The 20,112-nt window shown below is 37.8% G+C and overlaps 1 protein-coding gene across 1 annotated transcript in view; it reads left to right on the plus strand.

The window, feature by feature from the left end:
• The window catches only part of LOC577329, a 38,358-nt gene extending 18,742 nt beyond the window's left edge, over window positions 1–19,616 (plus strand). Inside the window, exons 14-22 of the mRNA XM_030976068.1 lie at window positions 890–1,176; window positions 2,029–2,194; window positions 2,581–2,836; window positions 3,688–3,846; window positions 9,776–9,911; window positions 11,309–11,417; window positions 11,876–11,994; window positions 12,533–12,770; window positions 15,283–19,616. Coding sequence (XP_030831928.1) covers window positions 890–1,176; window positions 2,029–2,194; window positions 2,581–2,836; window positions 3,688–3,846; window positions 9,776–9,911; window positions 11,309–11,417; window positions 11,876–11,994; window positions 12,533–12,770; window positions 15,283–15,506 — 1,694 coding nt within the window. The 3' untranslated portion in view covers window positions 15,507–19,616. The remainder of the gene's footprint in view (window positions 1–889; window positions 1,177–2,028; window positions 2,195–2,580; window positions 2,837–3,687; window positions 3,847–9,775; window positions 9,912–11,308; window positions 11,418–11,875; window positions 11,995–12,532; window positions 12,771–15,282) is intronic.
• Window positions 19,617–20,112: the final 496 nt, after the last annotated feature.

Raw genomic sequence — 20,112 nt, forward strand, 5'->3', positions numbered from 1 at the left:
CATGTCCTTGTTTTTCAGTTATCTTATTTTAAATCTGAATTACTTCTAGTATTGATAAATGTTTTAAAGTTCAATTAACTTGGTTGAATGATGTTAGCAACAGGAGTATGAGAGGGATCAAGTAGTAGAGTATTAATAGATACAAAAGAGAAAATTTCCATGTTCCTTATGTTCTTATTTGATGTTTCATTCATTATTGGGCCTTTGTATTTACCATTATCATTAATGGATGAAGCCACTAGGGGAGGATTGTATTAAAGAACAATGAATTGTGTTTGGCTAAACCTATGAATATTTGCGTAGAAGCAGGTACATTGTATTATATTTGTGATTCTTTTATAAAATGTTCTGATATTTAACAAAGGTTTCATGGTTTTGACCCTGCGATCTTATGCTAGATGTTTTTAGTCACAAGTTTTACTCCTGCTCTAGGTCTCAGGGCAGCGTTTCACGGAACCGTCATAAGTACAAGTTAATCGACATCCCATTGAAATGCTATCAACATTATGTACAGTAAGGGGTGAATCAATATGAACAAAAATGGGAAAACATGTTCTGATTTTTTCATTATTATGTTTATTTCAATGTTATTGATTTATTATGGAAATGACAAAGGTAGTTAAAATGTTCTGCATCATTCCTGGAGATTAAATGATGTCAAAACAAAAACACTTCCCATTTTTCTTCTTACATTTCCATCTTATTCATTCCAGTGTTCTTGTTGATCATGGTAACTGTTAACTCACACAAGAGCACAAGAGATTTAGTATCTCCTGTGATTTTTACTCTATGGAATTATTGTGTCCTGTTTCTGCTTAAGAGCACATTTGCTGATGATATGCCCTGTAGAATAACACAATATTAATACCATTTTCTACATAATTTACAGGATCCCCAGCCTACCGAAGATGGTTTCAGGAAACAAACTTTGAGAACTACCAGGAAAATCTTGAAGAGGAGAATTCACACCGTACCTCCTACGAATACCCCCAACATCGTGTAGGATACGACAAGGACATCATCATCGTCGACAGGTCCCCCGAGGCACAGAAGTTGGATCTGGACGTTGAGTCTGTCGTCGAAGTGAAGATTAGAGGGGAGTCCCACTATGGTGTCATCAAGTCACTGAATACTATTCTTAATTGGCTTGATGATAAGATAGCTGGTATAGAGCTAGTATGTATATATCTTATCTCTTTATTTAGATTTTGTTAATGACTTTATTGATGCTCTCTCTCTCTTGTCTCTCTCGCTCTCTCTCTTTCTCTCTCTCCTCTCCTCTCCACCCCCTCTCTCTCTTCTTTCCCTCTCTCTCTTCTCTCCACCCCCTCTCTCCCTTTCCCCTCTTTCCCTCTCCCTCCACCCCCTCTCTCTCTCTCTCTTTCTCTCTCTCTCTCTCTCTTTCTCTCTCTCTCTCTCTTTTTTTTCTTCTATTGTAGTGTAGATGGCATATACTTAGACTGGTGATCATATCTGTCTTAAACCTTCTTTGTTGTTAATATCTCTCCATCTGTACTGTCCCATTATCCTTCACTCCTCTTCCAGCCATACCTTCAAAGTTACTACTCCTTTTGTCTGTTTAATCATGAATCTCTAACTTTGTTAGTCGGACCAAAATCTTCCATTCTATTTTTTATATTTCAGAAGGCAACTTTTTTTATGAGTATCAAATATAGTGCTTGATAGTGAGAATAATGATGATCATTGAATCTAATGACAGAAGTAAAGAAAAATTCACCATAAAGCACTTCATAGAAACCAAGTTATTGTTATAATTTTATAAAGAATACAATGAACAAGGAAAGCGTTTTGGGACATACCAGATGATTGACTTCACAGAATGATATTCTTAGAATCGATAAACATGTGTCATACAAATCATTCAGGAAAGTTGCCGGTAATAACATCAAAAGTAGCAAGTAGCAACTAATAGGGGCAAACTTAGTAGGTGCTTTAACAGATTAACAGTTTATATTTGGCATTTGTCTGTCTCTTGCTATTAGTCATCACCATTTTCACCATTTTCAGGAGGAACCGATTATTGGTGGTACTGACGGCAGCTTTGAAGGTATCCAATACTTCACATGTGGATCACGGAAGGCAGTCTTTGTCTATCTGTCTCAGTGTAGACCAGATTCACGGTTTCCAACTAATGCTGATACCTACAGGGTCTTCACGAGAGAAACCAGTCTAGGTATGCATTATCATTATCAATGGCGAAGGCTCCATGTATGTACCAACATCCCTACATGTATATCCAGATGGGTAGCATATTTTAACATGGGTTGAGCAAGCCCCACAAGGATGCATACAAAATGAACTTTTCACCTTCAGAGTATTTGATGATGATTGTTTACCTGACTGCTAAAAAAGTAAGCAAGGGACAGGCAGCTTTAAGTCCTCTCAGAGGGACTTGGTAATGAGGATGAATGCCTTATCAAAACTTGTAATCTGGTTATCAGTAAAATATTCATTGTTTTTATTGTATATTGAATGTGATTTGGCATACAGACTGCCATGTTCGAAATAGGGAATAAGCTTATTCATACTTCACTTCTCTTTTGCGTTCTGCTGATACAGATTTTGGAAACCAGGAATCACCCATCATTGAGGGCTATGTGAGGCCTCAAAGGTTCCAGCAGTTCTCAGTGGGTGAGAACAAGGGCATCCAGGGAGACCAGAACTCCTGCTACCTAGACGTGACCCTCTACAGCATGTTCTCTTTCAATCTCACCTTTGACCCCTTGCTGGTGAGACAAAAGGATGGGAGCGATGTGGAGCACTTCGAAGAAATTCAGAGGATAGTCCGAGAGAAAATCGTCAACCCTCTTAGACAGTAAGAGTCTCAGTGTCACCTTGTTGGTTGGTTGGTGGGGGGGGGGGGGGGAATTGTTTGGTGGTAGTTGTGGTGGTAGTGTTGGTGGAGGAATTGGGGCAGGGGAAATCCAGACCATACTAAGCGAGAAGAAAGTAAACCCTCTTAGACAGTAAGATTGTGTTATTGGGTTTGATTGGTGGGTAGGTTGTTTGATGGTATTAGTGGTTGGCGAGGGGATGTTTTATGGTGAGAGGGGGTGAATGGTTGTTTGTGTGGATGTTTATAAAGATGGGGGGGGGGTTGGTTTGTAACGTGTATTGTAAGAGGGGAATATGGATGGTTCAGGAAAATATGAAAATAGGAATTTTCTATATCATCATATCGTCGCCTGGTTGGCAGAAAGGCGTTAGCTTGAATTTCAGGTAAAAAAATTAAGCCGCTAAGCAGAAGGGCGTTAGCACTAAATCGCCTCAAACTTTTATAAAAGTGGCTTATTTCCGAGAAAAAAAATTGTGGCCACATTCTACTATAACATTTCTATTAGTCTTTTAAGTTATAGACCAATTTTCGGGACGGAAAGCAGTTTGAATATGAAACAAATCTTTAAATGCGAATAATTCAAAAAGTAGTTTTTGAGTCGCTCGCTTACTAATGCCTTGCTTCTGCCAGCCGGAGGACGATATGTTGTTATAAATCTTATTTGTGGAAGATATGACACAAAAAATATTAATGTAAACACTGAGGAGTGACTACCATATACATGTGCTAGGGCAGGCAATGATGATAGATAACAGACCGTTTAAGTTTAATTTTTTACATGTGGTATGATTTGCTGGTCCTGACCATGCTTTGTTTATTTCCACTTATAGGCATGGGTTTGTACGAGCTGATCGAGTACGAGACCTGCGTCTTCATCTTGATAAACTAGGGCTTTTACCAGGAATGACCAATGAGGAGAAGGACCCAGAAGAACTGCTTCATATGCTTGTCAGGGATGTCTTGAAGGCTCAGCCACTCATCAAAACAAGGTAAAATACTGAAAGGGACTGCATAGTTGACTCGTAGGGGGTAAGGAATCGATGATGAAGATGGTGATGGCGAGTTAATGGTGATGATGATGCCAATTATGGTGATGATGACAATGATAATGATAACGATGATGATGATAATGATTATGATTATGATGAGGATGATGACAATGAAGATGATGGCGATGATGATGATGATGAAAGTTTGGTTAGCTAATTGTAATCCATGATATAAAGATATAAAGAGGATTAAAAGTGTAGGTATATCTTGGTGATGAATGAGCCATCACAAATGGAAAAACATCATCTTTACCATCCTATTCATATTTGCCTTGTAATGATAGGGGAAAAAATGTATATGGGACCTCAGAAGGTCTTTTTTGGGGGTATATATATATATATATATATATATATATATATATGTCATCCAAGAATTGTCTTTATTTGTTTACAAGTTAGCTGCAATAGTTTCAGTTCTTTATTCATGTTTTCAATATGCCCCAATTCTTAAAAGACATTTTGATGCTGAGGTGTCAGCTTTTCAGAAAATTTGCACCATTGTAGTATTAGTTTTCATTTTCAAACACCATTAATCTGTAATGTACAATGTATGTACGTTCCAAAGTGCTATACTTTCCCTGTTTTAGATATACATTTTAAATAACTCATCTGTAGATTGATAAATACTACTTTTCTTGATATTTTCCCCTGTACTTCTACTCTTGGAAGTACCGGTATGTAATTACCAATCAGGGAAAAGACTGAAGGGGAAATATTTTGAGTGTTTGCACAACATGCAATTTATAATTAGTTCAAGTGCTTATAGAATTTATAGTTTTTTTATGTGACCATGTTTATATACAGTTACTTTGTAGCATAGCCTTCCAGCACTCAAGTGAAGTGAATTGATTTTGTTGTGATTTGTTCATTGCACGGAAGTATGTACATGTTTCTGATGTCCCGGAACAATGCTTTTATTTAAGATGACTCTATGTACATACAAACAGGGAAGTTAACTACTTTATTGTACATTTGATATCTAAAACCAATATTGGTTTTTGTCCAAAAGGATTTGACAACTTGATAGTATATCATGAAACTTCACACTATACCTGCAAGCAAACAGAATTATTTTTTTGGACACAGCTATAAATCCTCTTCCCTCAATTTGGTTGCCAAGTATTGTGATGTTTTGATTTTCAGCATCCAATTTCCTATTTACATGTATTTAGGAGCCAAGTCATTTTTTTGTTTTTAATATTTAAAAATGAACTACCTTACATGTACATATTTTGCTGTTCATAACAACTGCAAAGACTTTATAAAGTTATACGCTTATATTTTTAAGGAAAAATTCTAACTCAGAATCTAAAATTTCCCTTAATGTTTGTTGAAAGTATTTCATTCAGGATCTAATAGATTATGATGAATTGTGAACAATTTCTATACAGATTGAGGCTGTATACATGCTATTTCTCTTGATCAAAGTTGGATGTAGTACTAGGATTTTTGTTGGTGCCATTGTAAAATGTCTTTCTGTTTATGATTTTCTGTATTTTGATTTATGCTACTGTTACTGGTAACAAGAAGAGTGCATGACATACACTCGTGAGCTCTGTAGCTTTTGCAATTTTTTGTATAGTTCTCCTACATATGCTGTTTCCAATTGTGGACTGAAGTTTGATTCTATAGCAAGGATCCGGCAGGACAAATTTCAGTTGATTTCAAGACAGGAAGAAGGAGATATAAGTGGAGATAACTTTCCAGGTAGTACTGTATCTGATTCTACATTGGCAGCCATGATACTTGGCTGCCTGGAGATGTTCACTTAACCTTGTCAGCTGAACAAAGGATTGTTAAAGTCTACTGTGCCTTCAGAACTGTGAGTTAAGTACTTAAGAATGGAGCTACATTGTTATCTCCTTTGTGCCCTTATATGCGGAGTGCAGACTGGGTGGAATAAGCCCAATCAACAAGATTACTTCTTTTCTTCAGAGGTCCATCCCCGAGAAATTAACTCTTGCTTGAATAGGCGTTTTGTTGGGAGGAGAATACCCCATTACTCCAATACAACATCCACTTTTCAAGTAGAAATCTTTTCTTGTGGGGATGTCGAATCTAACCCGGGACCTCATGGGGGTCTATTTGAGGTCACTGCCCCTGATCCACCCCGCCCCACGACAAGCAAACTTCTGAGTTGTACTTTACTTAATGCAAGAAGTTTGCGTTCAAAGATACCTGAACTTGAGTCATATATATGCACCACCAAACCAGATATCATTTGTATAAACGAGACATGGCTTACTGAAGATATTTATGATGCGTCACTGGGGTTTCCGAATGAATACCTTGTTTTTCGACGTGATCGCGCTGATAATCGACGAGGAGGGGGTGTTCTGCTGGCACTCCATCGGCATCTGAAACCCGACCGGAAGAGCATCCACAACGACACCTTAGAATTAATCTGGGCCACGTTCAAGAATGGCTCTGACTCGTGGCTTATTGGCGTTCTGTATAGGCCTCCAAACAGCAACGCATCATATTGGGAGTTGCTACAAGCTGAGCTGGATTCTGTGAAACCCGATGACTACGATGGGCTTCTTCTCCTAGGGGACCTCAACGTCGACATGTCCCCTAATGTTCTTTCAAACAACCGGACCCATTTGTCATCTTTCATGAATGACTTCGATCTCACTCAAATGGTAGCTTCTCCTACTCGTCTGACCGCTACGAATGTCTATTCAGGGTCACTCATAGACTTAGTATTGACCAATCGTGACCATGCCATAACAAATGTTCATACTATGGCCAATCCTGTGGAATCGGACCATTTGGCTGTTTGCGTTCGTCTTCGCTCATCGCAGCCCGCTCCAATGCCTTCTGTTCTCCGGTCTTTCCTACATGTCAACAAGGGAGACTTTGACCACCTGCGGACTCTTCTTCATCTCATTCCCTGGAACTCATTTCTAGACCCTTGTAATGTTGAAGAAAGTTCTGAACTATTCTTAGATCTTTTTAATGCAGCAATTAAAGAATCGATTCCACAATCATCTAAGCGTAAATCCAAATGCTCACCATGGATCACAGCTGAACTCAAGAAACTTATTTCTAAGAAACACTGTCTGTTCAGAAACGCTAAAAGAACTAAAGCTTCGACTGACTGGGTTACATACAAAACTATTAGGAATCAGGTGAAAACCCTCACAAGGAAAGCTTACTGGACTTATGTTAACACGTTATTTGCACGTAAAGACAACAGGAAGAGTTTTTGGTCATTTGTACGTAGTCGTAAACAATCACTACCTCCTCCTAAATTTAAGTATAATGAAGCACAGTTTACTCAACCAGATGATATAGCTGCAGCTTTCAATTCTCATTTCTCTTCAGTTTTTTCCCCTCCTTCTACTCTACCTACTGAAGCTCCTGAGTGCACCTTGCCTATCTCTGAACTTAATCGTTTAACAGTATCTGATACAGATGTCAGCTCAGCTCTCTCCAGATTACCTGTAAATAAATCTCCTGGGCCAGACGGTATTTCACCAAATGTTCTCTCTAAAGTAGCTTCTGAAATTTCACATCCCTTGTCAATTCTGTTCAATGCATCTCTGAGTTGTGGTAAAGTTCCTTCTTCATGGAGAAAATCCCATATTACTCCTGTATTCAAGAATGGTGATAGGTCGTTGGTCTCTAACTACCGCCCAGTAGCCCTTACTTCTGTGTTATGTAAAGTTCTAGAGAAACTTGTAGTCAACTGCATACAGGAACATGTAGGGTTATACGGTCTGATGAGTAAACACCAACATGGATTCACTAAAGGTAAAAATTGTGTAACACAACTTGTAAACTTGGTACATAATTGGGCAGCCTCACTAGACAAACCACGCCCTCCACACATTGATGCAATTTTTCTTGACATGTCAAAGGCTTTTGATAGAATGCCTCACAATATCCTCCTATCCAAGTTAGCAACCCAGTACAATATTCGTGGTAACATATGGAAGTGGGTACGTTCCTTTCTATCAAATCGGCTCCAAAGAGTAATGTTCCTGGGTTCTCTCTCTTCTTGGAGTAATGTCCCTTCTGGTGTGCCCCAGGGTAGTGTAATTGGACCGCTACTTTTTAATCTATTTGTCAACAATGTTATCTCTGATGTTTCCTCCGATCTTTTTCTTTTTGCTGACGATATGTTACTGTTTCGTACAATTCGTTCACACGATGATGAAATGCAATTGCAACATGACTTAGACTCACTCCATCAATGGACAATTACAAATGGCATGTCATTCAATCCATCCAAAACGAAAGTGATGCATATAACTAGGAAGCGGAACATCCAAAATGCCGTCTATACCCTGGGTGACACACTGCTTTCTTCTGTCACTTCTTACAAATATCTTGGTATTGTAATAGGTTCAAACCTCTCTTGGAACATTCAGGTTGATGCAATTACTGCACGCGCGAGTCGTCTTCTTGGGTTTATAAGAGTTGTAGCCCGTGGTTCGTCCACCTCTGCTATATTTGCCCTCTACAAGGCCTTGGTACTGCCAATACTTGAATATGGCATCCCTGCATGGCATCCCAATACCCTAAAACAAACACAACAATTAGAAAGAATCCAACGTATAGCAACGCGCGTTGCTCTTAAACAGAGAAGAGGAGAAATGCCGTATGAAGAAAGGTTAAGGGTTCTCAACTGGTCTACCTTGTCAGCTCGTAGAGATTATCTTTTATGTTCATTTACCTTCAAATGTCTGTACTTTTGTTGTGACTGTGAAACACTAATAGAAAACATAGCCATTAGCAAGAGACGCCTCTTTACACTGTCCTTCATTCATCAGCAATCACGAACACAGGCCCTGTTCCTGTCCGCTTCCCGGAGATTTCCTCGGGTATGGGATGAATTACCGTTAGAGGTTAGGGATGCATCGGTGGTCTCCTCACTTTCATCCTTTCTACTCTCTATGAAGCGGTCCCTTCTCGATTCTAACTAATTTTCAAACTGAGAGGGGCTTCCTCACTGAGAGTGGGGGATTCCTCCTTTTCTTTAATAATCATTGTTTATCAATATCCAAGAACTTATTGAAACACTGGATTCAGAATGTTACTTGTTTAATTTTTTTTTTCTTTTTTTCTTTCAATGATACAATGATTATATTAATTGAACCTGGAACAATGGTCCACATTGATAGCTTCATATCCACATTATGCCACTCTTCTTAAATGATAACACCATAGGCCCTACTCAATATTTTGTGAATGATTATCAATCCTAATGCTTATTGCACCTTTAATTTCTGCAAAAATTGTACATTATTGTGGTACATGACGTTTTATAATTTCCTTGATTGTATAGCCCAAAACAATATTTACGCTCTATTCATATGTATATTTTTGTTATATACAAGAAATTGCTGGTCAGATTTACCTTGAACAATTACACATCTCTTCTTTTTTCTTTTTAATTAGAATTTCTTTGAATGAGACACCGTTGGATCAATTGAATAATGACGATTTATGTTAATTGTGTTCTGGTTATTTTAAGTTTTAAGTTTTTTCTGCATACAAATCTTAAAGCACTCTATTCATTGCAGCTTCATATCCTCTTAATGCATTTATCGAAATTTAATTTAATCATGATTTTCTGAATGATTGTTTGTAATTATTTTGTATACTTATATAATGTGAACCTTGCAATATATTCTATTATGTCTCGGAATGGCATGTGAGGGTGCACATGCCCCCGGGCAACAGGGAAGAATTTCGCTTTTGTGCACCCTGACCCACATGCTATTCCTTCTTTATCTTACTTTGTATTTTTCCTATTTCACTCTGTATACACCTATATACACTGTACATGCTGAATGTGTTTTTATGGTCGAATAAATAATAATAATAATAATAATAATGCATTTTTCTCTTGTTCTCTCAGGCATGGAGATACAAAGGAGATAGACAACCAGTACTTGTATCAGATCTTCATGGATAAGAATGACTCCTTGCAGCTACCAAAGGTGGAACAACTCCTCCATCAATCCTTCTTGGATAACGAGCTCAAGCTGGTCGAGGTAATACTCTCATTTCTGTCCTGTTCTTCAGTTTAGTCCACTGGGCCCCGTCTTACAAAGAGTTACGATTGATCCAAATCAATCACAAACTCTCCAATCAATCGCAAGTTTGCAGTCTCCTATCTCTTATGTACATAGTTACAATTTATATCAACTGCGAATAAATTGCGATTGATATCAGTTTCAGTTCAGTTCAGTTTATTCATTTTTCTCAAGCATAAAAACAATATTATAATATATACAAAAATGACAAATATAGTAGGAGAAAAAACGTAAACTACAAAAGAGTTTAAAACTTGTATGGCGTAGTTCCCAGTAAAGGGAAAAAATACATGGTATAAACAATTGCAATAAAAAAAATACAAAATTATGCAGATTAATCAGTAACACACTACACCAACAGACACCAGCAATTATACAGGGAGGGTGGGGGAGGGGGGGGGGGGGGTAATGGTAATTGTAAATTTAATGAAGAAAAACAAAATCGACTATTTGTAAGACGGGGCTGCAGGGCTGATTTGAAGTCAGGCGTGTATTCTACTAATATGGTTAAACCTGTTCCCGGGTCTAAAATCATGCTTAACAAAGGCAACCTTTGACCTCAGAAGAAATTTCGTTCTTAAATCCGATTATAAACAAAAGCCTAAGCCCAACATGTTTAGGTTTGGATTTAGTAGAATATGGGCTGGGTATGTTTTTGGAATAATGTGACTTAAAGGTACTATGTCCCATTTGCAGGCCAAAAAAATGAAAATGTTAAATTCTAATGGCATTTGAAAGATGATACTAATTTAGAACTTCCCTAAAAAAGGTGGGGCTTGAAAATGTCTTCAAGTGGGAAAATAACGACTATTAGTTGTCAAATCGACTTAGGAGCTATAGAGCCAATAAGTAATAGTCTTGATTTTCAGACCATTGTACCGAATGGTCATATGTTTTATGCTGCGCAAAGATTCAATCAGTTTAATTTAGCCATCACAAGAAGTGGGTAATTGATGCAGACAAATGCTAATGTACCCTTTACAGCTCATTTTATGTATGTTATTACCAAAGAAGAAAAAAAGCCAGTCAGTCACTCAATAGTGTCTGATAGTGAAGTCTAGCAAGTAAACGAGTTTCCTTGCATAATTTGAATATTAGGACACTGCTAACGTTTAAATTTCACAGATAGGACATACATGATATATTCATAATTCCTGCAAAGTTCTACAGAATTTGAGGTTGGCTGCAAAAGGGACATAGTACCTTTATTCTGTAGAGTGTCTTTCCTGCAGCTTTTTACTAATGGGGACCAGTTACTGAAGTTATTTTAACATTTGAACTTAAATTGTTATCCAAAGCTTTCACATCACAGCTGAACATCTGTACGTTTATCTATGTAAATTTTTCTTTCGTAGATTCCAGATTGTCTGATTGTACAGATGCCAAGGTTTGGAAAGGATTATAAGATGTATAGCAGGATTCTACCTAGTCTAACCATCGACATCACTGATCTACTCGAAAACTGTAAGTTATATCAGAGCCAGATAAACTATTGTATGACCTGCTTAAGAAATTGTAATGTCATTATTATGTGTATACTGTTAGTTGTTGAGAAAGAGATCATTTCATTGATTTAAAGTTACATGTATTTGAATTAAAAGTTCCTCAGATACATGTAAAACTACAATGAAAATAATACTCACTCGATGCTGTGGAAGAGGGTAGTCCCCCTCTCTCTCCCTCTCTCCCTCTCTCTCTCTCTCTCTCTCCTTCTCTTTCTCTCTCCCTCTATCTCTCTCTCTCTTTCTCCCTCCCTCTATCCCCCTCTCTCTCTCTCTCTCTCTCTCTCTTTCTCTCTCCCTCTCTCTCTCTTTCTCCCTCTTTCTCCCTCCTCTATCCCCTCTCTCTCTCTGTAGTTCAACAAACTTCTACTGGTATATATGTAATGTCTTCATGTTATATATGATGTTTGTTTGTTGCAGATCCAAGACAGTGCACTATCTGTGGAGAACTGGCCAAGATGGAATGTAGAGACTGCAGACCAGATGAAGAGATCTCTGAAGAATTCATCAAATCATACTGCGAAGGCTGTTATGATATGGTGAGTATAGTATAGAGAATGTGAGGAGTGGAGAAAAGGCAAAGGGAAGACAGAGAGAGGGGGAACAGAAGACAGAGAGAGAGAGAGAGAGAGAGAGAGAGAGAGAGAGTTAAAGAGAGAGAGAGAGAGAGAATTAAAGAGAGAGAGAGAGAGGGAGAGAGAGTTAAAGAGAGAGAAATGAATAGGCAGAAAGAAAACATTAGAGAGGGGCAAAAGTGGTCGAGAGATGAAGATGGTGATGATGAAAGATATAACATAAAATTCAGTTATATTTTGATAAAATTGTAGTGAGAGAGAAAAAATGACTGATAGAAATGTGAAAGATTGAAAGTGTTTCGATGATAGAGGGTATTTATGAGTTTAAAAACTGTGAGAAAAGGATGGGAGAGTAAAGGAAAGATGAGTTAAATGACAGAAGACCGATTATGAGAGAAAGAAATAAAGAACCAAATCACAAGAAGTTTTGCGCTTGCACCTTGACTAATACCTTCCACAGAATACAACATTCAATATTCTTTTACATTCCTCAACTTTTCAGACCCACAGCAGTCTTCCAGGACACAGAACAAAACAGCTCAGCTTGATTCCAGAGGTTCAGAAAGGATATGAAATGATCAGCAGGACAAAGACAGAGAAACTTCCCTTCCAGCGACAGAGGATGGAGCTTTTTGCCGTGGTGTGCATCCAGACAAGTCATTACGTGGCGTTTGTGAAGACGGAGACGGAGACGGAGCCCACGCATTGGGTGTTCTTTGATAGCATGGCCGATAGAGATGGTACGTATGATGGTGAACGAGATGAAGATGATGATGCTGATGATTATGATAAAATTAATGTGATAATGATAAATATTAAATGTGATTAAAACAATGGTGATGCTGGTGGTGGTGGTGGTGGTGGTGGTGGTGGTGGTGGTGGTGGTGGTGGTGGTGGTGGTGGTGGTGGGGAGGGGAGGGGAGGGGAGGAGGAAAAATGGATGAAGATGATGATGCTGATGATCATGATCAAAATTGAAGTGATAATTACTTGGTACTTGGTACTTGGTACTTGGTAGGATTCCTCCAAAAGACGCCATAAAGGTGTTTAAACTGGAGGTGTGTCGTTGTGTGCGGCCACCAACTTAAGGTGCTGGTTTTAAGTTGGTTTTAAGCGCAGATTTCAAAGTATTTAAGGAAGGTTGGGCTACAATTGAGGGAGAAAGAATGTTCCAGTCCCTAACTGTCCTTGGGAAGAATGAGTAAGCGTATGCGTCCGTCCTGACTTTGTTGATATAGAATTGTTGGTCATGGCCCCGTCTTGTTCGTTCTACCTTGGGTGAGATGTAATTCTTGTAGGTGATGTCCATCAAGTCGTGAATCATTTTGTACAAACAGGTGATACGAGACTTCCGTCTTTCCTCCTGGAGGGGGATCCAACCCATTGAGTCCTTCAAAGCAGTGACACTTGAATATCTTGTATAAGTGTTTTTGACGAATCTAGCTGCTGCATTCTGGACTCTCTCAATGTTGCAGATGTTGGTGCTCGTATATGGATCCCAGGCTGAAGAAGCATAGTTAAGATGAGGTTTAACTAGCATAGAATACAGCTTCTCCTTTGTTTTTGTTGAAGATTGATAGAAGTTCCTTTTCAAGAAGTTGACTACTTTCATGGCCTTACTTCTTGAATTTTCAACCTGCTTGTTCCATCTCATATCGTTTTGTATGATTATACCCAAGTATCTGGTGTGTGTGGTTTCTTCGAGATTGACTCCCATCATCTGGAAGGATGTTTTGTTTGGTTTCCTGCTCCATGTGACTCGCATAGTTGTGCATTTGCTCGGGTTGAAAGTCATTCCCCAGGTATTGGCCCAGTTAACCAAGGTGTTAAGATCCGTTTGCAGTATTCCCTCATCTTTGGGTGATCTTATGGTGTTGTAGATTAAGCAATCATCCGCAAAGAGTCTGGTAGTACTCTTCACACCATTATCAATATCATTGATATGAAGGAGGAAGAGATGAGGCCTGAGGACCGTACCCTGTGGAGTCCCACTAAGGACGGGAACCCAGTCAGAACACTCGCCGTTTATCATGACCCTCTGGGATCTCTTAGTAAGGAAGGATGATATCCACTTTTTGGTTTTGGATCTAATCCCGTAGAAGTCCAGTTTAGTGAGAAGGCTATGATGCGGCATCACATCGAAGGCCTTCGAAAAATCCAGTATAGCTACATCCGTTGTCAGTCCAGTATCAATACTCTTTGTAAGATCATGAGTTGTCAAGATAAGCTTGCCTTTCTGAAAGCATGCTGGTTGTCAGAGAGTATTTTGATAAATGGGTCATAAGATTCGAATCAATGATATGTTCCAGGAGCTTACAGCAAACACACGTTAGAGAGACCGGACGGTAATTCGCTGGATTTGTTGTGGGCCCTTTCTTGTAGATGGGTGTGATGTTTGCTTTCCTCCAATCCTCCGGGAGGTCACCCAGGTCGAGTGATTGCTGAAATAGATGCTGGAGTACAGGAGCAATTTCATCTGCTGCTAACTTCAAGGCTTGATTCGGGACTTGATCTGGACCTATAGCCTTTGAGGTATTGATATTCTGCAACAGCTTCCTAACTCCTTCTGTATCGACAATTATGGGTGGCATCTCCGGGAAGGGATTTCCAGTCATGGTTGGTTGAGGCTTTTGGCCTTGGCTCTCTTGATTGAAGACGCTTTCAAACTGGCTTGATAGTGCAAACGCTTAGTCTCGGGCATTTGTGAGAGTTTGATCATTGACTTTCAGGGTTTGAATGCCGACATTGTCCTTTCTTGTTGAGCGTATATATCGCCAGAAATTCTTGGTGTTCGCGTCCTTCGTCAACTCTTTGATGTATTGCCTGTGTGCAGATCTGATGGATTTACTAGCATCTTTGCATATGTTTGTAAAATCAATCCAGTTGTAAAAATCAATCCAGGATTACAAACATTAAATGTGATTATAGTAATGTTGCTGCTGTTGGTAATGATGATGTTGGTGGTGGTGAGGAGAAGGAAAATGAATGATGATGATTATGGTAATGGTAATGATGGAGATTATGAGGATGAGGATGATGGTTATCCTGATAATTTTGCTTCTCATTATGGTAATAGTTTCAATAGTTTTTTAATTTTGTTTATATGCCTTTAAGTTTGCTAATACATATATTATCAAAGAATGCTTGCAAATTCTAAATCTGACATCTTGGCCCAAACTTATCAGTAATTAACAAAGCAAAGAATGTAATACTGATTTAGTCCTTTTCCTGTATTTTCCCCTCTTCTCTTAGCCTCCTCTGTTCCTGGTTTCAATATTCCCAAGGTAACCCACCTCAAGAACTTTGAAGGATGGTTAAAGGATCCCCAGAAGATAATTGACCAACCAGATGACAAGAAGCTGCCGGAGCACCTCAGGAGACTCTTAGGAGATGCCTACATCTGTTTCTACCGAAAGATAGAACAGGGTAGCAGTAGGCCCCCTAGAGAATACACCACAGGGGCAACAAACTATTGAATGGATGTAATCAAAATATGCACTATTCAGATTGTCTGAGGGAGATGGAAGCAGAGAGTCAGGAAGCAAGAGGAGGAGCTCCAGAATGTTCAGATAGAGGTCAGATACGAGTAGACCAGGGTGTCTCCCATCTTTGGTTGGAGCTCTTGGAGGAAGGTGGGCAGGAGTCTAATGGCTGATGCCTCGATCGGGACCCATTTGAGAAAGAAGTTGATAGGTTAACCTATTGCCTACGAGAACTCTGTGGATCCTGTATCATGCGTATGGGAATGAGAGAAATGGGTAGAGAACATCACTTGATGATGCTCATATGCCTTTCAGAAAAATGTATGGTAAGACATGGGATTGAGGATAAATGTCTGATATTGTACACAGAAATTGATTCTATCTATAAGGTCATAAGATGGAATTTGAGGCTAGCATGAACTAAAAGAAATTAGTTTTAGTTAAGAAAGAATGGTTGGGAGAAGAAGATTCGTATTTGTGTACCAAACATGAGAAATGATGGAGATAGATTTAGTGGGGTTATTTCTATACACAATTATACATATCCTTATGCCGGCTGTGAGGTTTGTGTCGCCATATCAAGGTTTGTTTCACAATTATACATGCAGCAGTATAAATATCGGCACAATGCAATTATTCAAAAATACAATATTTGAAAGGTATATGTATACACATACAGTCTGCAAACACAATAAATTGATGTGTGGCAGTATATAAGGACAACTAACCCATTAAAGATGATTTCATTTTCATTTTCATATAAGATGGGATTCTTCAACAAGTAAACTTGGGTTTAGTGTTCAACAGGTTATGATGATGCCTCGTTCATATGTAGACTTCTAGATCTAGGAGGGAAGAACAATGCACAGGTCATATAGGAGAAGGACCTGCTTGCGATGGAACAGGAAATCAATGGAAGACTGTAAGTTGATACCCTGGACCCATGGCCGTGTGAAAGGGGCAAATGACGCTCCTTGTCAGAAAAGAAATGTGAATGGAACAGCGCATACCTCTTCAAGGCCTTTGTATACTCGGTTACAAAGAAAAGTTGTGCAGACTATAAGATTAATGTAAACACAATGATACCAGGGTTAACAGTCATTGGAATGGTGTCTACATTGTGCTTGAGACTGATGTGAACACAGATGTAGGACTATGTCAATTTGTCCCTACTAGATGAGTGTGAAAACAATCATGTTTTAGTGTGAATGCCAGGGAGACCAGTATGAACACAGTCATAACACCAGCACAAACGCAGACATGGGACTTGTGTGAATGTCCGTGAGACCAGTATGAACACAGTCATAACACCTGCACCAACACAGACATGGGACTGGTGTGAATGCCAGGGAGGCCAGTATGAACACAGTCATAACACCTGCACCAACACAGACATGGGACTGGTGTGAATGTCCGGGAGACCAGTATGAACACAGTCAATGCACTTGTGTGAATGCTAGGGAGACAGGAATGAACACAGCAGACACAGGACCGAGTGATTCCTCATGTAATCTGTGTGAACACAATAATCGATGAGTGTGAATGCTAAAGAGACAATCCAGGGACTTGTGTGTTCTCCTTGCGGCTCAACATTTCATGTACTTATCCTATGCTTAATACAAACATGTGCAATGATGAACTGCTGAAAGTGCTGTATATGCAGTAAATTAGTAAAAGGTTGGTAGAATTACAATATAATGATTCTGTCTAAACTGGTTGAGATCAACTTTGTATTTTTGTTAATGACTGAATGAAGTAACTTTATTTTCAATAATATTCTTTTTCTTTCGAAAAGGGATTTCAGTCTACTATTTTGCCTTTTCTTTTCAACCAATATTACTGGCATGTAACAATGCATGGTTTCTTAAGAAACTTTGTATGAACAGTATTTCATACGTTGTAGATGAAACCTTATTTAGTTGGAAAGAAAATAATAGATATCGAAAGGGAATGTAAGATATTGTGTCAAAAGTGCAGTACACTAAAATTTTAATGTATTGCGTGACTCTATTGATAAATCATCACGAAACAAAACTAATCATGGCATGTATAAAACCGTTGTATATATTTCATCCAGTTCAATTTTCATGATTTTTCTTTTCTTCATACTTTTGTGTTATTGTGTGCCTACAAATGAACAAGCATAGCCAAAGGAGAAGTCTTGCATTACAATTCACTGTTGTTGATTTTCTTTTCTTTTTAACTTGGAGATGGAAAGTATAGAAGTATACTTGTATTTACAAATATATGTATTTTCTTTCATTTCAATATATGCTGTAAGCACTAGAAGTATGAAAATGTGTTTCCTCCTAAAAGATTGCCAATATATCTTACATTTAAAAAATACAGAAAGGTCTTATAAGATGGAAAATATCCCAAAATGTCACTATCTCTATATCTGGAAGCAGTCCTATAATATAGCACTTTTCTACGTTGTGTATCTTTTCAATCATTTATCAGTATGCTTCCCAATTTTTAAACATTTAAACAGATGGTCCTGATAGTTTGTTATAGTTTAGTATATGTTACCAAGCGTAAAAAAAGAACTGATTTATATTTTCTTTTGCAATATTTTGTATAATTATGTTGAGTTGATTGAAGGTTTATATCTAAAAATAAATAATGTGTTAAAAACAAGATAAATTTGTTCCCATTTACTTATTCAAACAAGAATATAATTATCTTAAATGAGATTATTTTATTGAATATTTCCAGTAGAATCGTTTTTATGAGACATAAATCTTATAACTAGAGATGAAAATATCTTCATTTTGTTTGGTTTGATAAAATTATTGGATTAGTTATGTTATATATTTTCATTGAATTAAATCCTGATGATTTCTGCAAACGGAGAAACAATTGAAGTATGTGAACCTAAACCTTTTGTAACATAAAAACTCCAATATATATAACCATCAATCATTTTTTTCTCCAATTCTAATAACAACACGCATTTAAAAAAAGTGCATGAGTATTCAGTGAGTGCTTTATCTCTTTAAAGCTCTTTTTTTTCTAACACTGCAACACGCAAGTCTCGAGAAAAAGAAAAGTCTCAAGAAACTTTCATATAACCTTTTTCTAGTATGGATGTGAAGCCATTAAGGTTCCAAATCATTTATGTCAAAGCATTTTTTACATACCGGTATATAAATATGAAGCATGGATTCAGTTCACTCCCATCCGAACTTATGTTTCCTTGCATTTGAAAAAAAGCATGGATTCAAAGGGTTTACTGACAATTGCATGATGTACATGCAATGTAATGATATTTCATGTTTAAATTATGTAATAAATATATTCACCAATGACTGCTGTGTTGAAGATATTGAAATGAATATGTTATTTACCTTTGAAGCTGATTAGTTAATTATGCCACTTGCCAATGAAAATATGATTGCCATTCTCCCTTACACGAAGCTTATAAGCTCATATCATTTTCCTTATGTACCTTAGTAGTATTAAGCTGCTATACACCTTTTCATCTATGATACACACTCGTTCTCGTATACATGTTGCTTATTTTAAAAGCATATTCTTATTGCAAATCTATTAATTTAGAGTTTTTCTAACATAATACATAATACACATCAATTTGTCCTTGAACATGTGAAGGCTCGTTCAGACATGAAGCGGTAAAACTGCAGCGTTTAAAAAAAAACACGTTTATGATGACGTTTAGATGTTAAGTTAATACGCTTCACTTTTTTGTATCTTATAAGGTGGAGCTTAGTGAATACACACAAAGTCATCTGAACTAGCCGTAACGGGCTACTTATTCTTTGGTCTCATTAAGCCTTCTTACCCTTCCTAAACATAAGACACATAAATTCCTTTTGTTTATCTAAATTTTGTTTTTGTGTTCGTTGTTGCGTGTTTCTTTTTTTTGGGGGGGGGGGGAGGGGGTGGTAGCTAAAACTTTAATCCACTTTCCAGTTAAATAAGGTTGTAAGGAAAATATCTGTTATTCACTTATTAAGGTTAAATAATTCTTTATTTCTTTCATGATGAGATGGTGTAGAATACATGAAGTACATTATCTACGTTCACTTACACTGGTTCCATTAAATAATGACGATTTTTCGACCATTCTCTCTGCCAGAGTCTAAACCTAGCTTGTTTTTGGAATTAAATTTGTTCATTTCGCTAATTTAGTTTTTGTTATTTCCTTATTATTCATGAAATAAAATCATTCTAGAATGGAACGTTATTCATATGTGTGCCAATGTTTTTTATAAAATTGCATCATGGATGGAGCTCGGGAAACGATAATGATGAAGATATTGATGATGGTGGTAGTGGTGATGAATGATGATAAAAAGGAAGTGAGGTATTCCCTTTGAGAGAAAAACAAAATGAAGAAATCGATATTAGAGGGAAAAGGTGTATACAAATGCAGAGACAATACACTATATCCAGAGAGAACGAGAGAGAAAGAGGCAGATTTGAAGAGAGAAAATATTTTGTGAAGACAGAGAGATGGACAGAAAAGGTTCAAAGGCTATTTCACATCTCTGAGAATTGTATTGAATTGCCTTGGTACTTGGATGGGAAATCCCTTTGGCAGCTCACTCAGGAAGCTATCCTGGAAGCTATACACATT

This window comes from Strongylocentrotus purpuratus, unplaced genomic scaffold (assembly GCF_000002235.5).
Source record: "Strongylocentrotus purpuratus isolate Spur 01 unplaced genomic scaffold, Spur_5.0 spur5_scaffold_8, whole genome shotgun sequence".
In the NCBI taxonomy this organism is placed as follows: domain Eukaryota; kingdom Metazoa; phylum Echinodermata; class Echinoidea; order Camarodonta; family Strongylocentrotidae; genus Strongylocentrotus; species Strongylocentrotus purpuratus.